The 27,193-nt window shown below is 41.4% G+C and overlaps 1 protein-coding gene across 1 annotated transcript in view; it reads right to left on the reverse strand.

Moving 5' to 3' along the window:
- Window positions 1-1,323: 1,323 nt before the first annotated feature.
- The window catches only part of LOC113315926 (serine/threonine-protein kinase EDR1-like), a 28,674-nt gene continuing 2,804 nt past the window's right edge, over window positions 1,324-27,193 (reverse strand). The window contains exons 9-14 of the mRNA XM_026564170.1: window positions 4,378-4,445; window positions 4,186-4,236; window positions 3,963-4,044; window positions 3,806-3,900; window positions 3,579-3,662; window positions 1,324-1,459 (exon numbers count right to left, since the gene is read on the reverse strand). Coding sequence (XP_026419955.1) covers window positions 1,324-1,459; window positions 3,579-3,662; window positions 3,806-3,900; window positions 3,963-4,044; window positions 4,186-4,236; window positions 4,378-4,445 — 516 coding nt within the window. The remainder of the gene's footprint in view (window positions 1,460-3,578; window positions 3,663-3,805; window positions 3,901-3,962; window positions 4,045-4,185; window positions 4,237-4,377; window positions 4,446-27,193) is intronic.

Raw genomic sequence — 27,193 nt, forward strand, 5'->3', positions numbered from 1 at the left:
GATGATGAAAAAACTGCGATCCCCGTTGAAGTAAAAAGAATACAAATCTTATTAACTGCGATCCTCTTTTATGTTGGATTTTCTTTTTTTTTTAAATAAATAAATAAATTCGAATACCTCAAATACAGTTAAAATCACTTCTTCATTTACACAGATCATCTTGCAATCCGTAGAGACTGTCATACTCGTCTCCAAGCTAGAACCATCAGTGGAGCTAAGTGGTGTACTATACAGATCAATTGGCTCTGATGCTAAGTTTCTCATTCCAGCGTTGTGCTTTGGTTGATGATTCCGTCCGGATGCCTCTACCCTTCTCAAACCTTGAAGATCTGCTGCTATTTGTTGCATGCTAGGCCTATCTTTACCCTAAAGGTTGAAGATCTGCACGTGCACCTACGTACGTATCAATTATTTACATCTAGACATTATCATTTGCATGTGTAAGTCATGTACTAAAAAATGAAGCAATAAAATTAGGAAGAACGGGTGATTTATATATATAGTAAATATCAACAAGGAAATTACCGAGCACCACCATCAATTTTGGCGATTCATCTTTGTCAGAAGTGCAACCATTGCCGTCTTTCCTCCCATCCCCCTTACCTCCGTCCGGACAAGAGCATTTGTAACCTCCTATAGTGTTTGTACAAATTCCTGCACAAGGATTGTTGTTGCGATCCTCGCACTCATTCACATCTGTTAATCAGTAAGTTGTTCAAGCCTCAATCAAAATTCCTAAATGGAATGTAAACATAGAATAGAATCAACAGATATGCACTAGTAGATATAAATATATATACCTTTGCATCCAGGACTAAGGTAAGAATTTCCCTCGTAACCATCACGACAGGTACAGCGGTATCCAGGATTATCATTGATTTTGTCAGTACAATCACTATTATCCTGGCAAGCATAAGTTGTTGAGTTAACTTGTGCCTCTTCAGACGTCTGATCTCCGATGGCCCAATCGAGCACTACCGGTACTATGACCTTATTCTCGCATTTCTGATGCATTTTTGTGGTATTCAGAGTAAGATCCACGGAATCAAATTCATACTGCCCTAGCTCAGCCAGTATGTCAAAGCTGGTCAAAGTTTGCCCCGAAAAAGGACCTATAGTACTCTTGGTAGAAGTTCCATTCACAGCCATGATAAATGACTTCAACCCCGTTGGGACGGTTGTCTGGCAACAGCCACTGCCACTCAAGATCCTTCTACGATATTCTCACAGCTTGATTGACACTCTTTGTTTATGTGATCCACCGTCCCTAAGAGATCAATGAGAACAGCAACTAAGCCGCATCCAATCCCATATAACTTGTTTTTAGTATATGCATGATACCGTTAATGGGTTATTATCCAAGTTGAGAAGTTGGGGTTCTCTATCTGTTTCAACGAATGCTCTCGCTTTAGCAGCCATTGCCCGTAGTAGAAACGTTTGTTGTGGATCATCCGAAACACTTGAATCATGTTGGAAACAATATAGAAAATTCACAAAATAAATCTCAAACAACTGAGTCGCGGATTAGGTCGCTATCTTTAAGGTATTTCACGACTCAGCCTCTTTGATTGTGCTAGCAATCAAAATTGTCGAAAAACCTATGGGATAAAACAGCTGATACTCTCTTGTTCGATTTCTCTGCACTATGAGAAATCGAATCACAATACTCTTTCAACACTTGCTCAGAACTCAAAAATAGATGTAAAACTTTGTTTTTACATCATCTGCAAAACTAGTCTAATATAGTTCAAGAGAATCAATCAAATTTAATGAAAATAAATTTTGAGTAACTCCCCTCAATTAACTTTTCGTAACAGTAAGAAAACGGGCAGAAAAGACTGTCAAAATTAAAGACAATTAATTAGAGAATAATTACCATAAACGTTTTTCAAAACCAAAAGTCAGATGTGCAAAAAAAATAAGACCCCGCTCTCCCGGATTTTATAAATATAGATATATAAATATACCTGGTCAAATGCATGGGGTGAGACTTGAACCCAAGTCTTTAGTGTGGGAGCCCAAAATAATACCACCACACTATCTCTCTAAGTTTGGTGTAATATTACAAAATTATGTTTTTAAATATACATATCCCAACAAATCATCTGTAGCATTCCAGTAGAAGTCGCGATTGAACTTAGTGAAGAAATTTCTGATGCGAACTTCTGTCTCTGATATGCTTAAAATCTCAAGGTAATTACCAGCTGTTTTCATAAAGGGCTTAGGAGGATTATAAGAACTATTACAGATGATAGTGTATTTGATATTGGCATCTAAATCAATCATGGAGCAGTTATTACCTATACCAAATGGGTACGGAATGGTAACATTCCCACATTTCAATTGGCAACCGGGTTTTGCTTGTGCCAATTCAGCTGATGATGACAATGATGGTATAGATACCATATAAAAGATCATAATATGCAGGAATAACCATATTGGTTCGCGAAACATTTTATTTCTGCTGCATATACGGTTTCTCTCAATATATTGAAAAGATTTTTAGCAATGGCTCATAACTTAATTATTAAAGAAACTGTGTATATAATCCTCGTATCATTTTCAAAAAAAAATATATAATCATCGTATTGGTCCAGTAGTGTGCGCCACATATCCTGAAGACATGTAAACGACCACTGAATATTTATCAAGTGGCAATTGATTTAATTGGAAGATTAAGTACTTGAATAATTAATTAAGTTTGAGTTTTTCTTGCTAAACAACGTGGAGACGCTACTTATATAGACAAAGTAAGCAGCTGAGCTGCACTTACCTGTCCCGCGGTTTGTCTCACGCATGACACAGCCCCTATATCAACAAGACAAACTGGGTGATACGACTGTAAGGTTAGCATTTCTACATAACCGAGTAAGAAGAAGAAAAAAAATGTAAAACGACAAACAGAAGATAACAGATTTTTCTGTCATACGGATAACTAAAAAAAACTGGAGGTTTTCAAGCTTTCACTAGTTGATTGTTTTGATCCATGATTTTTTTTCTTATCAATCAAAAACAAGAGTACCATTAATTTGGATTTCATTTCATGTGATGTAATCTCTAAATGGTCAACAAGGTCAAGGCAAGTCAGCTGTTTGACCGGTATCTGCGAGATATTTGGGACCCTGCGGTGAAAATGCATAGGACTCGGAATACAAAATAACCCTTAGAAAAATTTGGTGGTCAATTTTTTGTTTGCTTGATCTAGGTTGATTATTTTGATTGAGTTTTCAAATAATTAATATTTATTTGAAAATTGATAAAAAACTGAAAATTGGCAAGCCACACAGAAATTCAGTCCACAAAGGGTTATAAGACGAAATTTTGCATACAGAACAGAACCACCCATGCTTCTTTTTTATTTCCACCCATCCTTATTACAACCAACTTATTGAGTTCAGTTGAATCAACCACCTCCTAGATGACTCAGTGAGAATGTACTGTGATATAGGATGTTGTTCAGCAATTCATCGAGACACATATATACACCATTCATGCTTGTAAGGATATCGTACTCATATCCGTAATTTCAATGTTGATATTAACCTCCACCACCCTTGAATTGGTAACTCGAAACTCACATGAGCTTTTGAGCCGAATAATACCTCTGTAGAACTTGTAACCTCTCAAGCAGTTTCTCGAATGTTGGACGTCTTGTTGGGTCACTACAGTATCAAGTTGCAGCAAATAAAAAAGAGAGGAGAAAATGGGTTAAGATGGGAGTATTATACTAAAATGTTTACAGTACACTATACTGACAGAAATTCAGACCACTTCAAAAGGAAAACATGTTGCTGGACAAGAGCACCTGTTCAAGCAATTCTCAATTAGAGATGCCCATTGTGGGTGGGTGTCTTTTGGGATCTCAATTTGTTGGTCCATGAATCCTACAGCTGCAATCACCTGCATAATTCACCTCCAAAACTGTAACATCATCCATCTGCACAAAGGTTACATGAATATACCTGCATTGAGTTCAGGTCATCCCAGGGGATTTTGAGTGTGCCAAGCTCCCACAGGATTACCCCAAAGCTATATACATCAGACCTGAAAGATTCCCCGTGTATTAAACAAGATTATAAGCAATTTAATTAACAGCACGAGAATGAGAATAATCATTGACGAATGATTAACAGCACGAGAATGAGAATAATCATTGACGAAACATCTGAGAGAATTTGAACCTACTTTTCATCTGCTGGCTCATTACGAATAACCTCTGGCGCCATCCATTGTGGATGCAAAAAAACAAGGCAACTTCAATGGCTAAGCAAATAATTCAATAAACAACACCATATAGGATTTTTCAGATGATAAAACCATCTCAATCCAAAACTATTAAATCAAGAAAGAAAAGGCGATGTTGTGAAATATATTACCGTTCCTTCCCCAATATTTGTAGTCAAAAATGTTGCATGCTTCAGACGTGAGAGACCAAAATCACCAACCTAATAATGAAGACAATTAAGAAGATGGGCAGATGTTTCATTCACATTGGTACTGTGTGTACATATTTCACCATCAACCACGTGTTTATGAAGAAACACGTGGAAGGCATGCGAATCAAGCCATCAAAACATGATGAGACACGCTTATAACCAAGAAGCATATCCCATCAACATCAGATCTTCGTCCAGATAATCCGATGGCAGAAAATTAAGGTGTACCGAAGTATGATGTTATTGCGGAGCACCAAATAGCTCCCAAAGATCTACTTTCTCTTATCCCCAGAAAGAGTCAAGATCAACGGCGAGGAGAAATCTGACTGACACGGATGTGACAGGGGCAGAAGACACTTGTCTGACACGAGAAAGCGTTTCAACTACCCGCATTAAAGACTCTGAGCAGTGTACGTGTCAATCAACCCATGGAACGAACGAGAACAACCCTTCGTGATCAAGCATGGAACGCAGGGGGCATCGTAAAGGACGTAGACCTCTGCGTGATGGACACAAAGCACAAGAAGATAAGGTTGCAACGGCTCTCAGAAGTAGGTCCCACGGTCCAACCCTATAAATACCCCTCTCCACCAAGAGAGAAGGAGGTCGACCAAGTTAGAGTAATTAGAGGAGAAGATAGGAGAGAGAGAAATAGGAAGAGTAAGTATATCCTTTATCTCCACAGACCTATGTACAATCAAAAGTCATTCGACTATCTCTGTAACCGTTCAATACATAGTGAAACACCAACCCCGTGGATGTAGGCCTTAGTGCCGAACCACGTAAATCTCCATCTTATTTATATTTTAGCACTTTTATATTCATCGTATATCCTTTACGTTTCTTATTTATGTTCGTATTTGTTTTCTTACTCATTATACGATCAACTCCTGATATTACTCGACTAGGCAATGATGAGCCCGAAGGCTTTGAGTCGATGAATCGATAGTATCATCCCTTTTACGCATCTATCATATTTAATTAAAGAATTTTATGTATGTGCGAACTTTGTTTGTGAACACGTGGACTCCCTCGTGATTTGTGTGTTCACAATCTGGCGCTAGAAACAGGGACTTTGTCCCGGTAAAAGATTTATCTTATCCTGTGATTTCACCTTAAACGCGCACTATGGCTTTGCTCTATTATTTTTAGCATCACTTATCTGTTTATTAGCCATTTAATACTAAGGCTTCAGCGTGCTTTCAAAACCTTTTTTATTCTGGGTTTACTGTCTTTATCTTCAGGGACACCATTTCAAAACAGACAAATCCACGGCTATCTATCACAGATCTGCACGTTCGGCGTATTTTAAACTAATTAAAAGACTTAATAATCAGATTCATGGATATTCGCTACGGATCTGCCTTTTCAAAAGATTTCCTATTTTTATCTTCACTACGGATATAGATCCATGATGGTTTATTAGAGGATTTGTACTGCGAAAACAAGATCGTTGAATTCTTTATGTTTTTTTCTTTTATTAAGGACCTCGGACAACTCTCTTCTTCCTTAAGGTAAACATTTTTTATTCCATACATTTTACGAACACAAATAACACTAACCCGATCCACACGGATATCTCTGGTTCTCTTTATTTGAAATTCCCCTATGCAGAAGGACCCAAGATGGAAAAGACACTAGAGGCAGGAAAAACCAAAGCCTCATCAAAGGAAACACCGAGGACTACCCCGGTCATGACCCGAAGTAAGCAGAAAGGAGACAAAGCTAAAATAGCAAATCAGAGGCAGGATGCTGCGGAAATCACCTCACCTATGAACACTAACTCCATTGCAGCCGCGGCTCTCAAAGCAGCAGCAGCGAAGAACTGTGCGACTGTTGCGGCCTTCCATGCTGCAGAAGCTAACAAAACTTCGGCTACAAACCAAGTCCATCAACAAAGAGAAGGGGTGGCAGAATCTATGACACATCAGCCCGCACACCCACCAGCCTTCGGAATGCCGTCAACGAACGGTCAGAATCAAACTATACCAGCGGTTTTAGCACCGCGGGTGGAAACTCAACCGAGGGGACCAAACTTGGAGATACCAACAATCGAAGTTGATCCTCTACCACCCTTAATACACACATTAGATGAAGGGGGCACCTTGGACGTAGGGGTACAAGCAGGAACTCCCAATCAGGGGTCTAACCAGTCTCATCGAATGATGGCAGAGCTCGAAGAATTGAAGAAGAGCCAGCAGGTCTATGTAGGATCAGAATTTCGCGACAACGATATGCTCGCGAAATTCTTAACAACGCATTACAAAATTGTCGCAGAGCACTTTGAGAAACGATACAATAGGTGATATTAGCTTAAACATAAGAAAAATGTAATAACTTTGCAAAGATTAGAAGATCTGCGAAATTAATATTTGTAAGCTTGCGATATCATCGCAAGCCAGATCCGAAATTAGGAGAAATATTAGCTGTATATGAGTTGTCATCCACTAGGTAGCATCCTATATAAAGAGAAAGGTAGGAGAGAGAAAAGGAACTTGTATTATTATTATCTTCTTATTCTTCCCCAAAAACCAGAGAGAGAGAGCACCAAATACTCATTAATGGAGTCTCAATGTAATTCATATGTAATTCAATGATCATAGTGAAACCTAACCCCGTTGATGTAGATCAAATTGATCGAACCACGTAAATCTTGTGTCTTATTTTCTATTTTCATTATCTTTATCTTTATCTTTATTTTCATATCAAATAAGTTTAGATCTAGAAATCATAGTCATGATAATACAAGGGGTGTGTTGTAGGATTTCCTGCAACTACAGTCTACGCAGATGCCGTAGCTCTGCTGGCCAGAGAAAATCAAGACTTAAAAGATCGGATTGCCCAAAGCACGAAGACCAGCCAACAACTTGAAGAAGCAAATTCTAAGGCACCACAACCTAATCGAGACCGAAGAATCATCCTAGAAAACGCCGCTAGGGGAAGCAGTGCATTTGATCCGGATTATGCCGCCGAAGACTCAGATTATTACGACAGTGAGGATCGAAGAAAAAAACGCTCAACTGAGTATGAGAACGTGGGGCATCACCGCGCGATGGAAGAGCTGCGTGATGAGATGATGACTGAGATCAGCAGCTAAAAGCCAGACAAGGCGGAGGAAGGCTAGAAGAGGTGATAAAAGAGGCTACATCCACGCCCCTAACTCATCGCATGGCAAACACCCCCATTCCGCTGAAGTTCCCTGTCCCAACTTTCGAATGCTATGACGGGTCCAGTGATCCCGCGGCACATATTCGGTATTATAATCGTATCTTAGCCCGATGGAGTCAAACGACGTTGTCCCCTGTAGGTATTTCCCATCAAGTCTGAAGGGGTCAACTTTTTCTTGGTTTGACAACTTGCCACCTGACTCCATCAATTCCTACGATCAACTCGCAGAGAAATTCTTGAGAACCTACATGTACAACAAAGCTGTCAACACCGGAATGGATAAACTCTTTTCGCTGGCAATCGGTTACAAGGAGAATACAAGGGACTACACCAACAGATGGCACAAGATCTGCCAAGCTATAAGGAGTGTAGATCCCGTAGTGAGCATCAACTGCTACAAATGGGGATTAGACCGAATGAGTCCACTGTTTGTTGAGATCCACGGAAGAGTACCTAAGATAGAAGTAGATCTTCGAATAATTATTAAGAAGAATGCTCGTCTTGAAGAAATCCAGCATGAGAACCCGAGGGCAAAAACGCAAAGGTCTCACCGTACCAATTCCGCAGAACAAACCAGCGGGGCCAAAAACAATAACTCAGTGGAACGACCGCACGAAGATAGGAAGGAACGAAGAGATGATCGACAAAAAGGCGATCGAAAATTCGAAGATCAGGTTTATACGAAGCTCAATGCTAGCTACGCTCGGATCTTGCGAGAGATCAAGGGACGGGAAAATTTGGAGTGGTCATGGTCTAAGGTAAAACAACCCCCAAGGACCGAGAAGTCAAAAGATTATTGTGAGTATCATTGCTTCAATGGTCACCAGACCGAGAAATGCAAAAACCTCAAAATAATGATCCAAAAATTGATTGATGCTGGCGAACTCAAGCAATACATACAAAAAGAAGTCACCGAGGATAGATCCAAACGAAGCAAGCAAGTCCAACTTCCAGAGGGAAACCGCACAATCAACACCATTTCATGTTCTGAAGCCGTAGGACCCTCACTTACAGCGCAGATAGGAAAGAGGTTAAGAAAGCAATTCGAAGATTACTGCGAGTTATATAAGATTGATGGTAGAGGTGGACGAGCACGAAGAGTGGATGGACGCACCTATCACCTTCGATACTGAAGATATCGAAGAAGATATGGAAGAACATAACGACCCTTTGGTCCTCACACTACCGGTGGCCGGATGTAACCTGAAAAAGATCCTCATCGACGGGGGAAGCTCAGTTAACGTTCTATTCTACGACACCTTCAAACGGATGAAGCTCAATGATGAGAAGCTGATGCCATCTTATTACACCATCTACGGGTTCAACGGAGCACCCACAAAGCCATTGGGAGACATCGTGTTACAGGTGGACGCTGGTCCCATGAAGGTAGAAACACGGTTCAGCATGGTAGACCCCATCCCCCTATAACGCCATTATTGGCCGAAAATGGGTACACAAACTCAAGGGAGTGGCAGCAACTTACTACCAATATCTCAGATTCCCTACACCCAATGGAGTAATGGAAATCAAGGGAGATCGAGTCTCTGCAAAGGAGTGCCAGGCCACTCAAGATCGTATCAACAACGAACAGGAAGAGCAGCGAGAAACCCGAAGGGCCGAAAACAAAGAAGCTGCGAAAGAAAAGGCCATAGACTTGTTCCTCAAGGAAACCGAGGGGAAGAGCTTGACAAAGAATGATAATATTCTTAACACAGAGGCAAGCACTTCAGCAGCCAGCGAAGAACAGGAACCTACCAAATAGCAATTAAAGAATGTCCCTATCCTTGGGGACCCAAAGCCGATGTTCACACCAGTGGAGCCCGTAAAAGTAATCAACATAGGAACGGAATAAAATCCGAAGATGATCAAAATAGGGACCATAATGAACGAAGAAAGAGAAGCTTCCTTAACCAAACTACTTAAGGAATACGCGGATGTATTCGCCTGGAAGTTAGGAGACATGCCGGGGATTGATCCAAAGATAATCCAACACGAGCTACGCATCAAACCGGGCACGCCACCTTTCAGGCAGAAAATAAGAAAAGTTGCACCGGAGTATCACAAGGCAGTAGAGAAAGAGCTCCGAAAACTGCTAGAAGCAGGCTTCATCAAGGAAGTCAAGTACCCAACATGGATCTCGAACATGGTCATCGTTCCCAAAAACAATGGAGGGGTTAGAATATGCATCGACTTTACTAACCTCAACAAGCATGTCCAAAGACAGCTATCCACTACCGAGCATAGATCAACTGGTTGAAGCAGTGGAAGGGTACGAAGAGCTATCATTCATGGATGGATATTCTGGTTACAACCAAGTAGCCCTGGCAGAAGAAGATCAACAACACACACATTCTACACCCCGCGCGACCTTTATTGCTACAAGAATGCCCTTCGGACTTCGAAACGCAGGGGCAACTTACCAAAGAATGGTCGATGCTATCTTCAAGCCATGGATTGGTAGTACCCTGGAAGTCTACGTTGACGACATGCTCGTCAAAAGAGGCTGCGCAAAGATCACCACCAAATCTGAGAGATTTTTGAAGCAATGAGAAACATCACATGAAAGTAAATCCAGAAAAGTGCACCTTCGGTGTCACCTCAGGGAAATTTCTCGGATATCTGGTAACAAAAAGGGGCATTGAGGTAGACCCCGCAAAGATTCAGGCCATAGTGGAAATGCCATCTCCGAAGAATTTGAAAGAAGTGCAAAAGCTCAATGGATCCTTAGCAGCCTTGGGCAGATTTATTGCCCGATCCTCGGAAAATGCAAACATTTTTTCAATATTCTCAAAAAAGGGAGTAAGTTTGAATGGACCACAGAGTGTGAAGAAGCCTTCCAAAAAATCAAGGAATACCTGGCTTCAATTCCGATCCTACAAAAACCTGATCCCGATGAGGTTTTGGCGCTGTACATAGCAGCGACAGAAGACGCAGTTAGCGCAGTGTATTGGTCAAAACCAATACGAAGATAGAACACCTATCTATTATGTCAGCAAGACCCTCAATTCTGCGGAAAGGAATTACACGAAGATCGAACAACTCATCCTGGCATTAGTATGGGCTACTCAAAAGCTGAGAACCTATTTCCTAACTCACTTCATCCGCGTCCCATGCAAAGCACCATTGGAAGCAGTCCTCAAAGCAAAGAGGAAAGTAGGAGAATAGCCAAGTGGAACACCCACCTGGACCAATTCAACATCATCCATGAAATTCAACACTCCCAAAAATCCCAAGTATTGGCGGATTTCTTAGCAGACCTCCCCTGGACAACGATGAAGAGATTAGGGGCATACCAGAAGCTGACGAGGAAAAAAGGATCCAGTTGATGTCCTCGAACCCGAGTCAAAGACAATGGGAAGTCTTCGTCGATGGTTCCAAAAATAAGGAAGGGGGGAATAGGCATTGTCATCACCACCCCAACCGGAGAAAGGATCGTACATGCACTCAGTTAGAATTCAAAGAGCATACTAACAACATCGTCGAATACGAGGCAGTCGTACATGCCCTCCGCTTGATAATAGAGATGGGGGTAACTGATGTAAGACTGACAAGTGACTCGCAGCTTGTCATACGACAATAGGGTTCGAATACAATGTATACGACGACACCCTCTCAGCTTACATGGCCTTGGTCCAAACATTGGCATCACAAATTCCGAACATCAAGTTCAGGCACTTATGCAGGAGAATCTCAGGCACGCGGATGCCCTAGCATATATATCATCCATGCTGAAGGACAAAATATCGAAGCTATCAAAATAACAAGAGTATACGAGCCTTCAATTGCATCACAAGTTTCCTTTGCTACCAATCAAGATACAGTGGAAGAAAATATCGAAGATCAGGTGGGAGAAGACATCCATAACGATTTCGACGAAGAAGAAACCCTGTTGAGAGCAAATCAAGACGAAGATTTCAGCAACGAAGATGATTGGAGAATGGTGATTCATGCGTTTCTCAAGGATGGGACCTTACCCGCGGATCATAAACAAGCCAGGAAAATACTCTCCAAAGTAGGAAGATATGATCTTCGGGATGGGGTCATGTACAAGAAATTTTTCCTCGGACCGTTACTACGTTTCTTATCCAGGAAAGAGGGGCATCGAATTCTAAACGACATTCATTACGGTGATGCAGGGAATCATAGCGGCATGAGATCACTAGCCGACAAAGCGAAAATGCAAGGATATTACTGGCCCACAATGATACAAGATGCCGCAAGAATGTCCCGACGATGTGAAGAATGTCAGCGTTTCTCCAAAAAGATACACGCACCAGCAACAACGCTAAATTTTGTGGATAGTCCGTGGCCATTTGCAAAAGGGGGCATAGATATCGTTGGGCCTTTCATCGAAGGGTCAGGGAAAAGACGATTTTTGATAGTAGCCACGGACTACTTCATTAAATGGGTGGAAGCTAAAGCCTTAGCCAGGATCTGAGACGTGGATGTGTTTACTTTCATATTCCAAAACATCATTTGCAGGTTCGGCATACCAGCGGAAATCGTGTCCGATAATGGTAAGCAATTACAAGGGAAAAATATAGACATGCTCTTCGACACTTTCAAAATAAGGAAGAACAAATACACACCCATATACCCTCAGAGCAACGGACAAGCGGAAGCTTCTAATAAGACCCTCGCCCTTATCCTCAAAAAGCAATTAGACGAACATAAGGGGCGGTGGTGTGAGCAGCTACACAATGTATTATGGGGCTACAGGACAACACGAATATCTGCCACCGGGGAATCCCCATTTCTCCTCACTTATGGAGCTGAAGCAGTCATCCCAACAGAGATCCTCATGCCAACCACAAAGACCGAGGCATGGGAGAAAAATCACACAACAGACATGATGTTAGAGAGACTGGACGACCTGGAAGAAAGGAGGGAAGCAGCATTGCAAAAGATGGAAAATTATCAACGAAGATTAGCGAGAGAATACAACAAAAAGGTTAAGCTTCGAAATTTTGTAGAAGGGAAGTATGTGTTAAGAACAATCCCGCAGTATCAACGAGAGAAGAAATGGGGCAAGTTAGCACCTGCATGGGGAGGACCTTTTATAACACACGACATTGCGGGAAACGGTTCCTACTATCTTCGAAATCTGAAAGGCGACGTCCCCTTACACCCTTGGAATGCTAAATGGCTCAAACCATACTACCCATAGGAGCAGCGCAGCTTTGCATCTGCGTGAAGAATACCAGAAGAAGAAGGCAGCGTAACCGCTCTACATGTTTCTATCTCTGGACGAGGAGTAGCAGGCCTCAACCTATCAATCAAACAAACTTTTTGCAAAATCTTCGAGCAAACGAAATGGTCAAAAGGCCTGCTGGGTGAACGCATGTACATTACATAATAAATTAACAATATTTGGGAAAGTAGTTAATCTACAATCTCTCAGGGCTCCCCTATCAGTGTCTATGAGTGTAAGACCATGGGGAAGCACCCAGCAGAAAGAGATACCCAACCAATTTTAAGGCAGCGGGTCGACGGAATGGGTGCATGTAAACATTTCAAATAAGCATCCCATATCCTAGAACGCTGCCTCGGCCCCCACTGTTTGGGAATCCTCTGGCCCAGGATTCGCCAATGGGGTGACAGGTCTCAAGACGATCACGAAGATACCTACCTTCGGTGTCGCACCCAACACTCGAACTTTTTACAAAGCAAGTTATTTCTAATTTAACGCCTCACAAGACTTAAAATAAAAATAAATTGATAACGCAGGTATGCCAAAAGGATGATCCATTCCATAAAGAGTTGATTACAAGTTCAGCAAATAAGATAGAGCAAGAAACACATCAAAAAATGATCTGAAACTATATAATCAACGAGGATCAACTTTCTATGACTAATAAAAGAAATCTACTTGGACGATACAGATCCATCAGCAGGGTTGTCTTTGCGAGATGAAGGTACGCTACCACCTGAAGAAGGCCTAGAAGAACCAGGCAAGGGCGCGGGTGGGAGATGGTAGGTTTCTAAAAAGACCTACAAACTAATACCGCAAGTGCACGGTGTCGAGGTGTAGAACAATGCAAATACGGGTCGATCCACAGGGACAAGGTGTGTGTAGTTGAAGCTTAAGGTTTCACTAAAACTGAGTTGTAACAAAGAGTCTTGGTTGTGTTAAAACACACTTGAGATGATGGCAGTGACTGAACTGAAAAACAGTAGAATGTAAAGCAAGTAAACAGGAACATGCTAGGGCTTTTGAATCCACTTCTTGATCCTAAACTAAGGCAGATCCTAATCAAATCATGTTCTTGCTTCATCTCAGGGAAGATTATGGATGATTTACTTAACTAATCTTACTAACTTACCCCTAGCATCAACTGTCTTCTCACAGTACAGCTGATCACATGCTTGTTTGCTCAACCAGTTATCTAGCAATCCACATTGGTGGAAGGTTAATCCCCTAAGTTCTCTAGTTCACCCCTAGCATTGAGTGTCTTCTTACAGCACACTCAATCACAGGTGCATTTGATCACTAAGTTTACTAACTTCCCTACTTCAATTAAGCACAGTCCTTCAAATAGACTGAATCCTTAGCTACTCTCACTCTTACACCCCTAGAATCAGCTGTCTTCTTACAGCACAGCTGATCACAGGTGCATTCACTCAACTAGCTAATTATCATTCCTACTTAGTTTCAGCACTACAAGAACAGTGACATGAACATGGACTATCCTAGCTTACAATTCAAGAGTATCATCTAACCCCTAGCATATGAAGTTAGAGAATAATGAAATTAAATGACAATGGAATTGAAATTGTATAAAACATTGAACCGAACTTGAACTGAAATTGAAACTAAAATTAAACTTGGATTGAGAAGTGACAGTAGAGAGCACTGGCTAGTCCAGGCCTCTAATGGGTTGTGCTCTGGCTAATCCAGGCATGAACTCAATGTTGTTACAGTTCTTCAATTTATACCCAAAAGAAAAATTAGGGTTACACAAAAAGTAGCAGTAGACAATTTTTTTGGGTTACTCAACTTACCCATGCCCTGAATTTGTCTCCTCTGTCGAACCCCTCTCTCTTCTGCTATTGTTTGCTCGATCAACTCCTCGATTTGGGTCTCCTCTTCAACTGTGATGAAACCCTAGTTTCATCTCTTTCTTGATTGTAGCACCTAGGGAATGGGTTTATGGGGTTTTTGGTGATGGACAGGGTATGGAGATGGTGGCGCAGAGGGTGAGGGGTGAAGATATGGAGTTGCAGAGCTCTGGTCGGGGAGAAAATAGTTTTGGGAGAAAGGGAGAGTTTGGCTCGACTGGTGTAGAAGATATTTGATGATTCGGTGTTGAGCGGTACATCGGAGTCTGATGCACAGCGAACGAACGACGCTGGATGATCAGTTTTGGATGTAATTGAACGTCACGATGGGATGAAGCTTGAAGCGACCGTTGGATGATGAGATGCAACGAAACTGACGGCTCAAGATGGGGTTAGGTACTATGGTGTTTGACAGGAGCTTTGGATTTTGATGCACAATGATGAGGTGGTCGTTGGATGATGAGATGGATCCAATCTGACGGCTCTCATGGAAATGGGTATGGATAATGGAAATGGATTTGGGTAAGGGTTTTGGGTCTTGGGTATGCCAAGCCCATATCTTCTTTAAGAACAATTCTTCCTCTTCAAGCCCACTTCTAATTGATTCGGCTCTTGCAAACATCATTCTTCGCTTCCTTCTAGCGGGAGTCTTTGCCGTTCCTTTGCTCTTTTCGCTCCGTGAGATAACCAGGCTTTATTTAGTACCTAAAAATTCAAAATTAATTAAAAAAAGTATTTATTCTTGAAAACAACGAAAACACAGAATATGGGATAAAATGTAGAATTAATGCACAAAAGATGAGTTAAATGCCAAGAAAAATATATAGAAATATGCACTTTTTAGCACTCATCAAATACCCCCAAACCTGAATTTTACTTGTCCTCAAGTAAAACAAAACTAAGGAAATCCTACCTATACCACTGTCGCTGGTCTCTCGAATGCATTTAGCGTATGCACTAAGCCTTTTAAACCACTAAGTGTCCCTAGTGGACGAGTGAAGTCTCGTGAAGGTTTGCTTAGAACGTACCTACAAAGTTCTAGGTCAAAATATAAGCTCATATTCCATCAAATGTGACATGTGCAAGACAGTTTAAGCTCACAGCAAAATGGAGATGTCAATCTAGCTATCAAAGGCACAATCCTAGCAATGATAACAAATAAAGACATGTGATAAGAGTGTAAAGTGTATCTACACATGTGTAAAGAAAGATCGGATGTTATGACTACTAATCACCAAGAGATAGTTTCTCAGGCTAAGAACCAAGGTCGAAATCTAGCTAGCTGTCCGGACTTTACGAGAATTGTGAATGAGTTGGAGGTATTTCACAATTACTCGCGTTGTACATCAATGGCATACACCCTTCCTTGCTTATTGCAATAAAACACAAAAGATGACTCTTTACATGACTCTTATTTACATTGACTACTCTCTTTTATTTTTGGAACAAGAGAGGATGAAATTGATAAATACTTGATTGATTTTTTCATTTTTTTCATTCTTTTTTTTTTTTGACTTTTTTTGACTTTTTTTTTTTTTTTTTTTTTTTTTTTTTTTTTTTTTTTAACAAGCAATACTTTTGATACATATACAAAAGGAAATAAAAAAATTACATGACTCTTAGCAAGAGGTAGCCCTTTTTGATGCACCCAGTTAAATTTGATGGTTGTTTTCTTAATGTAACCTCCACCTTCTATCCCAACCAACCAAAGAACAAGCTAGTCAATTTTCGTTCAGTATTCTAAAGTGATTGGCAACTAAAACTTCCGATAGAACACCTCAAGGATGAGGTTATACATGTATTGGTAGATCGTGCGCGTGCAAGTTTCTTATCACTATGTGAATTGTGCTAGAATCAGGGTGCCTAAATATCTAGACTAAGACTCCTAAAAATTACATATTTGCACAAGAGTCAACATTTCAAGGTAAATGAGCTCCATTTTTATGTTTTTTTATCATTTTTTAATTTTTTTGGAATTTTTAAATTTTTTTCAAAAAGAAGGAGTTCTTGTTTTCAATTATGGCATATTATCAAAGTATCTACTTTTCACCCCCAAACCTAAACTAAACATTGTCCTCAATGTTTCAAAATATGAACAAAATTATAATACAACATATGAAGAGTATCATGTTGAGTAGAGAAAAAGGAAAGAGAATACCCGATTTCGTCGAAAGCAATATTAGAACTCCGTTATTCAAGGCAAGAATCCAACATATGTCAGCCGAGATCATATTGGATTAGCAAAATATATACAAAAGGAATAAAAGGATTTTTAAAATTTTTATCTACTGGATTATATACAAAAAATTCACCATACACTAACAATCTAAAGAGTTGAGGATCAACCCAAAAGACAAAGTGTAGAGGTTTCAACAGCTTCACACAATAATAATATGATAGGCATGCAAGTGAAGCTGTGAAACAAAATGAGCTACCCCCAAACCTGGATTTTTCAACAGATAAAATTTTGGATACAAAATCTCGCAGTTTTTGGGGTTCATCATGCACAAGGTCTAATTCGAAATGAACTTTGCTAGGGACGGGTACACATGATAATTCCAACTGTGGTTCCTCAAAGATATTATACTTAGATGCAAAATAGTCCAAAAGGACTTGGGAAGCACACAGTTCCAAACCTAGATTAGGGACTCTCAGTTTTTGGGGACAAACCAACTCTAGGTTGGGTGGAAGGCTATCAGATTGTGACTTAGGCAAGAAAGTGACATCTAAGTGTCTCACATGCATGAGATCAAGAGTATCAATATTATCAGTTACATCAGCATTATCTAAGTCACACTCAAGATGTGTAGCATGCTCATCATCACAAAAAATTTGCACAAGTCCTAATTCAGAATCGTGGTTATCCGATATATTCAAATTATCATCAACAGAAGCAATATATTGTGGCTTAAGTATGGAATCAGACACATCAACTATGTTTTCCTGCATAGGATCATTAGTGTCAACAGAAGATTTACCTAAGTCATGTTCTTCACAGGATAATTGCACAATATCAAAATCAGTATCAACATCACATGCATATGGAATATTAGAAGAAATATCATTCATGAAGGTCGAGGCAGAAAAGCCTATTGTATTTGAAACCAAAGGTTCCACAACATTTTCAGCATAGACATGTTCTTCTAACATAACATTATCATCATCATCATCATAGTAATATGCATACTTGTCCCTATTAGCAGTTGTGGTGTCATTAGTCAACTCATGTTCCTCTAGATTAGGTTCATATTCAATATCATACACATGAGAAGGACTAGACATGTTATTTTCAAAGTTCAATTCATTACCACCTATATCATGTGATAGTGTCTCAGTTTCCCTAATGGATTCCCATTGACGGGTTTTCTCCGCAATCTCAGCTAAAAATTTCCATGCATCATCCACAGTTTTATCAAGAAATCCACCATTACACATACACTCAACCATGGCTCGATATTTAAAGTCTAGTCCCTCATAGAGGATAGCGACAAGTCTCCACTTCTCAAATCCATGGTGTGGACATTCGCTCAACAAATCATTAAAACGTTCAAAATAGTCAAAAACAGTTTCCTCATCAAATTGGACAAAACAATTGATACTTTGACGAATAGCGATGGTCCTATGATGTGGAAAGAATTTTTTTAAAAATAGATCTGTGAGTTGGTCCCAAGTGTTGATTGATTGTGGTCTCAAACCGTAAAACTATGTTTTGGCCCTTTCCTTTAGAGAGAATGTAAACAAACGCAATTTCAGAGAGTCTTCGGACATATGATCAGGTTGCATAGTCCGAAAAGTTTGTTTAAACTCTCTTACATGAGTATAGGGGTTCTCAGAATCGAACCCTCGAAATATAGGAAGTATTTGTATCATGCTTGCATTTATTTTAAAAGGGTTATTGGTTTGAGGTAAGACAATACATGATAATGGAATTTTTATTGTGGGATACATGTATTCATGGAGAGCACTAGGTTGGCCCATATTGAAAAGACACAAAGCCCACTATTTGGTTTTAAAGGGTTTTCAAAATTTTGGTTTTTTATGGGAAAATTTTGGTTTTGATGGGAATGAAAAACATTTGGTTTTTTAGGGGTTTTGAAAAGAAAATTTGGTTTCAAATGGGAGCAAAAATTTTGGTTTTAGTATTGGGAGCAAGCCCACATTGGTGGGATAAATTGCTTTGCCAAGGGAAGGTGAACTAAGCCCACAATGTGTATGCAAACTGAAGCCCAATGTAGCTTTTGAAATAGCCCAACTGTTGCTTGTTTGGTTTGAGGCCCAGTTGGGCTTTCAAAAGTTCAGTTTTTCTAATTTAAAACTACAGGCCCAAATCAATCTAACACCACAAGCCCACAAGAAATTAAAGAAACAAGCCCACAAGTAATTAAGATTACAAGCCCAAAGAAAATATAAGCCCAAAAAAGGGTTTAATATTACAAGCCCACAAGAAAAATGGAAGCCCACAGTTTGGGTTCTCTTAATGGGTTTAGGCTTACTTGCTTAAGCACAGCCCAGCTGTTCAGTTTGGTTGCAAAAGCCCAGTTGGGATTTGGATCACAGCAACAGCAGCTCCAGCAGGAGGTAGCAGCAGCTTGCCTTTGCACAGCAGCAACAGCTGAGGCACAGCAGCAGGACCAGGAGCAGCAGCAGGAGAAGCAGCTCAGCAGCAACAGCAGCACCACAAGTTCAGCAGCACCACAAGCAGTAGCTGAACAGGGGCAATGTTGCAGGCTTGGCAGTAGCAGCTCTATTTGGGCTTCACAGCAGCACAACAGCACCAGAGGTTTGTTCTCAGCCTCACAGCAAGGTCACAATACCTGGTCACTCAACAAAAATGTCAAGGACAACAAAGAAAGGCAGTGAACAAGAACTGTAACGCAAGATTGACTGCAAGAATGTAAAGATGACTAATATGCAAATATGATATGCAATCAGGACAGCAAGATGCAATGAGTATGCAATGCAAAGATGAATATGCAGTAATGAATGCAAGTTATGATGAGATAAATGCTTACACTAAATTATTATACGAAATGCAAGATATGCAAGTGAATAGCAGCAAAAGAAAGCAAGGAAAAACAGCAACCACACAATGACAAGTCCCCGGCAGCGGTGCCAAAAACTTGGTAGGTTTCTAAAAAGACCTATAAACTAATACCGCAAGTGCACGGTGTCGAGGTGTAGAACAATGCAAATACGGGTCGATCCACAGGGACAAGGTGTGTGTAGTTGAAGCTTAAGGTTTCACTAAAACTGAGTTGTAACAAAGAGTCTTGGTTGTGTTAAAACACACTTGATATGATGGCAGTGACTGAACTGAAAAACAGTAGAATGTAAAGCAAGTAAACAGGAACATGCTAGGGCTTTTGAATCCACTTCTTGATCCTAAACTAAGGCAGATCCTAATCAAATCATGTTCTTGCTTCATCTCAGGGAAGATTATGGATGATTTACTTAACTAATCTTACTAACTTATCCCTAGCATCAACTGTCTTCTCACAGTACAGCTGATCACATGCTTGTTTGCTCAACCAGTTATCTAGCAATCCGCATTGGTGGAAGGTTAATCCCCTAAGTTCTCTAGTTCACCCCTAGCATTGAGTGTCTTCTTACAGCACACTCAATCACAGGTGCATTTGATCACTAAGTTTACTAACTTCCCTACTTCAATTAAGCACAGTCCTTCAAATGGACTGAATCCTTAGCTACTCTCACTCTTACACCCCTAGAATCAGCTGTCTTCTTACAGCACAGCTGATCACAGGTGCATTCACTCAACTAACTAATTATCATTCCTACTTAGTTTCAGCACTACAAGAACAGTGACATGAACATGGACTATCCTAGCTTACAATTCAAGAGTATCATCTAACCCCTAGCATATGAAGTTAGAGCATAATGAAATTAAATGACAATGGAATTGAAATTGTATAAAACATTGAACTGAACTTGAACTGAAATTGAAACTAAAATTAAACTTGGATTGAGAAGTGACAGTAGAGAGCACTGGCTAGTCCAGGCCTCTAATGGGTTGTGCTCTGGCTAATCCAGGCATGAACTCAATGTTGTTACAGTTCTTCAATTTATACCCAAAAGAAAAATTAGGGTTACACAAAAAGTAGCAGTAGACAATTTTTTTGGGTTACTCAACTTACCCATGCCCTGAATTTGTCTCCTCTGTCGAACCCATCTCTCTTCTGCTATTGTCTGCTCGATCAACTCCTCGATTTGGGTCTCCTCTTCAACTGTGATGAAACCCTAGTTTCATCTCTCTCTTGATTGTAGCACCTAGGGTGTGTGGGTGCTAAGAAGGAGAAAGAGAGGCAACTAGGGAATGGGTTTATGGGGATTTTGGTGATGAACAGGGTATGGAGATGGTGGCGCAGAGGGTGAGGGGTGAAGAGATGGAGTTGCAGAGCTCTGGTCGGGGAGAAAATAGTTTTGGGAGAAAGGGAGAGTTTGGCTCGACTGGTGTAGAAGATATTTGATGATTCGGTGTTGAGCGGTACATCGGAGTCTGATGCACAGCAAACGAACGACGCTGGATGATCAGTTTTGGATGTAATTGAACGGCACGATGGGATGAAGCTTGAAGCGACCGTTGGATGATGAGATGCAACGAAACTGACGGCTCAAGATGGGGTTAGGTACTATGGTGTTTGACAGGAGCTTTGGATTTTGATGCACAATGATGAGGTGGCCGTTGGATGATGAGATGGATCCAATCTGACGGCTCTCATGGAAATGGGTATGGATAATGGAAATGGATTTGGGTAAGGGTTTTGGGTCTTGGGTATGCCAAGCCCATATCTTTTTTAAGAACAATTCTTCCTCTTCAAGCCCACTTCTAGTTGATCCGGCTCTTGCAAACATCATTCTTCGCTTCCTTCTAGTGGGAGTCTTTGACGTTCCTTTGCTCTTTTCGCTCCGTGAGATAACCAGGCTTTATTTAGTACCTAAAAATGCAAAATTAATTAAGAAAAGTATTTATTCTTGAAAACAACGAAAACACAGAATATGGGATAAAATGTAGAATTAATGCACAAAAGATGAGTTAAATGTCAAGAAAAATATATAAAAATATGCACTTTTTAGCACTCATCAGGAGACCATGTTCGGATTTAAGATCAAGTTCAATCTTGTCTAGGACTTTGTCGGTCTCCTCAGCTAACTGACATCGAGCTTTATATGTGATAGCAGCGGTCCGCTGGTGGGCCTGAGACAACAATGAAGATAGGCGTTCCGCCTCTTTGGAGGCAATCTCTGCTGCTTCCTCACGAGACGCGGCCAACCCTTTAAAATAGTTGGTTTGTCCCTCCTGCTGCACTAAGGCAGATTGAGCTTTTTCAAGCTCATCATTTGCTGCTTGAAGCTGTCCCTCGAGCGCTGAAAACAAGAAATACCAAGGGGTTAAAACAAAGAAATAACATAATCACACTCGATAAAACGAGGTTATACCTTCGACATTAGCCAAAGCCTCTTCATACTCATTAACAACTGCGTCCCGTGCCTCGTCAAGAAAGTCATACTCGTCGGATAATTTCTTATAATCCATTTGAAGGTTCGTAAGAGCAAATTGACTCGCATCTAAGTCTACCTGCTTCATTGAATCCAAGTGACAAAGATGGTTGACTTCATTATTCATCTCCCCCATCCTTTTATGGAGTCGATACACATTTACTTCGAGATCTCTCTCAGACTCCACTTGGCGGGCAACATCAGCTCGGGACGCTGCTAGGGATTTACTAAGAACGCCGACCTCGGCCCTATCATTATCTCTTTCTTCGGTAAGACGCAGCATACTATCCCTAACCCCGGGGCCTAAGAAGGAACGAGCCTGTCGTAACTCTTCTTCCAAAAGGCGCACTCTAGCCTCTAAGTCCGAAGCATGTCCTCGAGCTTCCCGCAGGTTATCACGCATCCATAGCAGCGTACCATTGAACAGACGACGGTCATGGTTGTACTTATTTTGCATATCAACCATTTGTGTTCGCTTTTCACGCCACTCAGCTGCTAAGGCGTTGTGTTCATCAGCACGAGCGTTCCACTTTACGGCTTCGCTTTTCATCTTCTCCACCAACTCTACAATACGGGATTTCTGTCGTTCCCTTTCTTTCCGAAGCCATATCAGCTTGGGGACTCCACCCACTGAAGATAGGGTGGGGAGACTCAGACATAACACAAAAGTACAAATAGGGAATCACGATGAGTGAAAGATTGGTAAAATACGAACTTGTGAGGGATGATACATTTCTGCGAGTCTGCTCCAATTCGTTGCGGACTGCAGCAAGCTCTAAACGAATACTCTTCTCAACGTTACCCAGTTGTTCTTTTTTCCTTAAGGAGGCCCCTCAATCCATTTATCTCCACCTCAGCCGCAGACAGTTCCTCTTCTCTATGACGAAGCTTAGACTCCAACTTTAAAGACTTTGCTTTGAAGAATTGGTACAAAACATGGTTACAATGTTCGCTCCTCATCATCTATGTCTCAAACAACAAACATTATTACACCGAAGGGTTCGAATATCACGAAGAAAAAAGTACAAGGATTTACCTCCAAGACACGCTGCTAGGGAAAACCGTACTGGTACCCATCAGTTATGGCCATCATATCAGCAACAGAGGATGGAGGGTCAACCACGAGGTTAGCTTCCGAAGCTCTCAAATTCTTCTCCCACATCTCCGCAACACGGTCCTCAGAAGACAATTGCATCATCTGACGAGTATAAGCGTCGGAATTCTTCTCACCAGTGACCACTGGGGCAGGATTAGGGACGAACATCAGATTCTTCTTCTTAAGCCAATCCAAGATGGAATCTTCACCCTCAGGCATCAGCGAGTGACGGAAATCCTCCGAAGGAGACTCAACCGCAGACTTCTCCCTGGCTGTTATTTCCTCGTCCGCGCAAGTTTCAACATCATAGCCCCGGGCATGACCACCTGCGTTTTCAGCCTGCTGACCAGTGACACCCTCTTTACCAAGATTCCCAAGCACATCCCAATCATAATTTGGGGAAAGCAATGAGAAGTCTTCGGCAAGACCCATGGCAGCGTTTACATCAAAGGATTCCCCTGCGGAATATATCCTACCAAAGGAAAATTCTGGGGAAATAACAGGCAGAGTACCCACAACCTCATTCCCACCAGCAGCAAATCCTTCACCACCCACACCACCAGTATTATCTCCAACAGGGGCAGATCCCTCCTCGCTGGTACCACCTGAGATAATATTACCCTCAGCTTCACTATCACCACCCGCGACAACTTCTTCCTCACTTATACCACCCTCGTCATCAGGGGGATAAGTATCAGTGCGTTCTTCTCCATCGGACATTTCTTCATCCTCAGCAAACCCTTCGTTCACATGACTAGTAACCTCCTCATAAACCTCAGCCTCACCAGTCACAACAGTAGAAGATTGCTTGGTTCCAATTTTCTTCTTCTTCGACACCTACAAACCAGTACACGTCCCAACAAAGGCTCATTTTCTCCCTCACTTAAAAAAAAATTTCAACCAAGGAAAAAAAGGGGCAAATAGAATAGAGAATATAAGAAGAAACTATACCTTGGCAGTAGCAGCACTCTTCGTAGGAAGGGTAGCACCAGAACCCTCATCCTCATCTCCATCAACGACATCAAGAGCGTAAGGAAAATTCATACCCGCAAAATTCAGACGCCAAGGACAGAAATCTCCATAACGAGCAGGAGGAGTTTCACGAGGCTTTCTGTTTTCAGAAGGACGCCAACCGCGCGGACCAGGAATCCAACCGTAAGCCCAAGGGCCAACAACTTCAATGACAGTAGCATGCCACTCATAATCATGATCACGCTTAATCCTTTCACGAGCAGGAAAGAGTTTCTGTTTAGCAGATCCCTCAGTGCCAGGAACATACTTCAGCTTGGCATCGCTCACCTCACTTAAAAGACGAATTTCACCCCGAGGAGCAGCAATGTTACGAAGACTAACACTCCAAGATTTACGGTTCCTACTGTTGACATAATCCCCAAAGGAGCTATTAAAATTTTGAGGAGTGTACCATTCTCTCTCAGCAGGATTTGGAACGTAGCAGGTCATCATCGTCTCCCCCTTGCTCCGCAGATAACATTCCTTCAGTGCACGAAGATAATTCCCAGATAATTGCGACACAAAACGATTATGAGTGTTTGTGGAAGAACCTTCACGACTAGCCATCACATCATAATAAAAGGAGTCACCCGACTTATACAGGGGCAACATGAGACCCGCCTCGAAGGCTCCAACCGTAGTCAACAGATGAAACTCATCAAACTGATACTTAGAGATGAGTTCGTAAGTGATATCATCATCAGGGGCATAGAAGCGAACCTCAAAGGCTTGAAGATCATGTTTTTCCTGGAACATCTCAAGATCAATATGCTTGAATGTGACCTTCTTATTACCAACCGAAACGCTGCGTATCACTGGGGCAGCCTCTTCCTCGTCTGCAGAATCTGACGTGGGACTCAATTCTGAATCCTTCCTTTTGGAAGGAAGATTTTTAGGCGTATCAGCTTTCAACATAGTACCCTTGGAGTACTTCCCCTTGAAAGAAACCGTTGGAGGAGGCGGCAAAGAGCTCTGCAGGGGAACTGAAGGGGGAGCCATGGAATGAAGGGGCGGAACATACAATGTTTCACTACGAGGAGGAGGATACCGTGTACTCCTAGAATCATCACGGGGGGAAGCCTGCGTACTCCTAGAATCTTCACGAGGACGAGAAGGAGCGCGGTTAACAGCGTACCTAGACCCAGAAGGACCCTTCGGCAGATCCCCTTTCTTAGTAGGCAAAGCCTTCGTACCATAAGAAGATGAAACCCTATGACCACGAGGATCCGTTTGCGAAGATTTAGAGGACCTTCCCCAAGTGGATATCTATCAGAGTCTCTACACGGAGGGGATCTGGGCGGACTAGACGGCGGGGTCTGGTAAGGAACCCGCAGACGATCAGACATAGCTACGAGGAAACACAAAAACAGTTTAGAGGTGAATACGAGGGGGGCCACCAAAGATCAAAAAGAAATAAATTGACAGTTCATCTTAGTCTCTCCCAAAAACCCTAAAACTAGAGAATAATCAATCAATCAAAATACTGGCTTATTCGCTTTGTAAAGAAAAACAGGGGCAAGCATATATGCTTCGACATATGTGTTCTTCATCACAAAACAAACAAGTTACAGCAGCAGAAGATAAACAAGTCCATACAACAGCGGAAGATGGACAAACCAACAGCAGAAAAAGTGAAAAAAAACCCATACCTATATAGAAGGAATCCACAGCACCACAAAGAAGAAGACAAACACCAACGAACGGGCAAGGGCAGAAGAATCAGAAAGAATCAGGAGCAGCGCGTGATTAATGATAGGACAAGAGCAGTTAATATCTAGAGAACAAGGAGAAAGAATAAAAACCTCTGAAAAAATATATGAAGACTGACAGAAAGAGAATGAAATTTATTTCTAGAAAATTTTCATATTCTCTCTCTTATTAATAAGCTTGGGAGAAGAACCATAACCGTCCTCTTCCTTTAAGAGAGTAGTTATTACATGGGGTGGGAAACGTTCCCAAATATTTAGGGGAAGTTATTAGGAGAGAGAGATGAGGAATATGTAACGTTATTTTTCTTCTAAACTCCCACTAACACCCAAGTCAGAAGAAAAGGGGCAAACTGTATGTACATATTTCACCATCAGCCACGTGTTTATGAAGAAACACGTGGAAGGCATGCGAATCAAGCCATCAAAACATGATGACACACGCTTATAACCAAGAAGCATATCCCATCAACATCAGATCTTTAAGATAGTCCGATGGCAGAAAATTAAGGTGTACCTAAGTATGATTTTACTGCGGAGCACCAAATAGCTCCCAAAGATCTACTTTCTCTTATCCCCAGAAAGAGCCAAGATCAACGGCGAGGAGAAATCTGACTGACACGGATGTGACGGGGGCAGAAGACACTTGTCTGACACGAACAAACGTCTCAACTACCCGCATTAAACACTCTGAGCAGTGTACGTGTCAATCAACCCATGTAACGAACGAGGACAACCCTTCGTGATCAAGCATAGAACGCAGGGGGCATCGTAAAGGACGTAGACCTCTGTGTGATGGACACAAAGCACAAGAAGATAAGGTTGCAACGGCTCTCAGAAGTAGGTCCCACGGTCCAACCCTATAAATACCCCTCTCCACCAAGAGAGAAGGAGGTCGACCAAGTTAGAGTAATTAGAGGAGAAGATAGGAGAGAGAGAAATAGGAAGAGTAAGTATATCCTTTATCTCCGCAGACCTATGTACAATCAAAAGTCATTCGACTATCTCTGTAACCGTTCAATACATAGTGAAACACCAACCACCGTGGATGTAGGCCTTAGTGCCGAACCACGTAAATCTCCACCTTATTTATATTTCAGCACTTTTATATTCATCGTATATCCTTTACGTTTCGTATTTATGTTCGTGTTTGTTTTCTTACTCATTATACGATCAAAACCTGATATTACTCGACTAGGCAG

This window comes from Papaver somniferum, chromosome 10 (assembly GCF_003573695.1).
Source record: "Papaver somniferum cultivar HN1 chromosome 10, ASM357369v1, whole genome shotgun sequence".
NCBI lineage: Eukaryota > Viridiplantae > Streptophyta > Magnoliopsida > Ranunculales > Papaveraceae > Papaver > Papaver somniferum.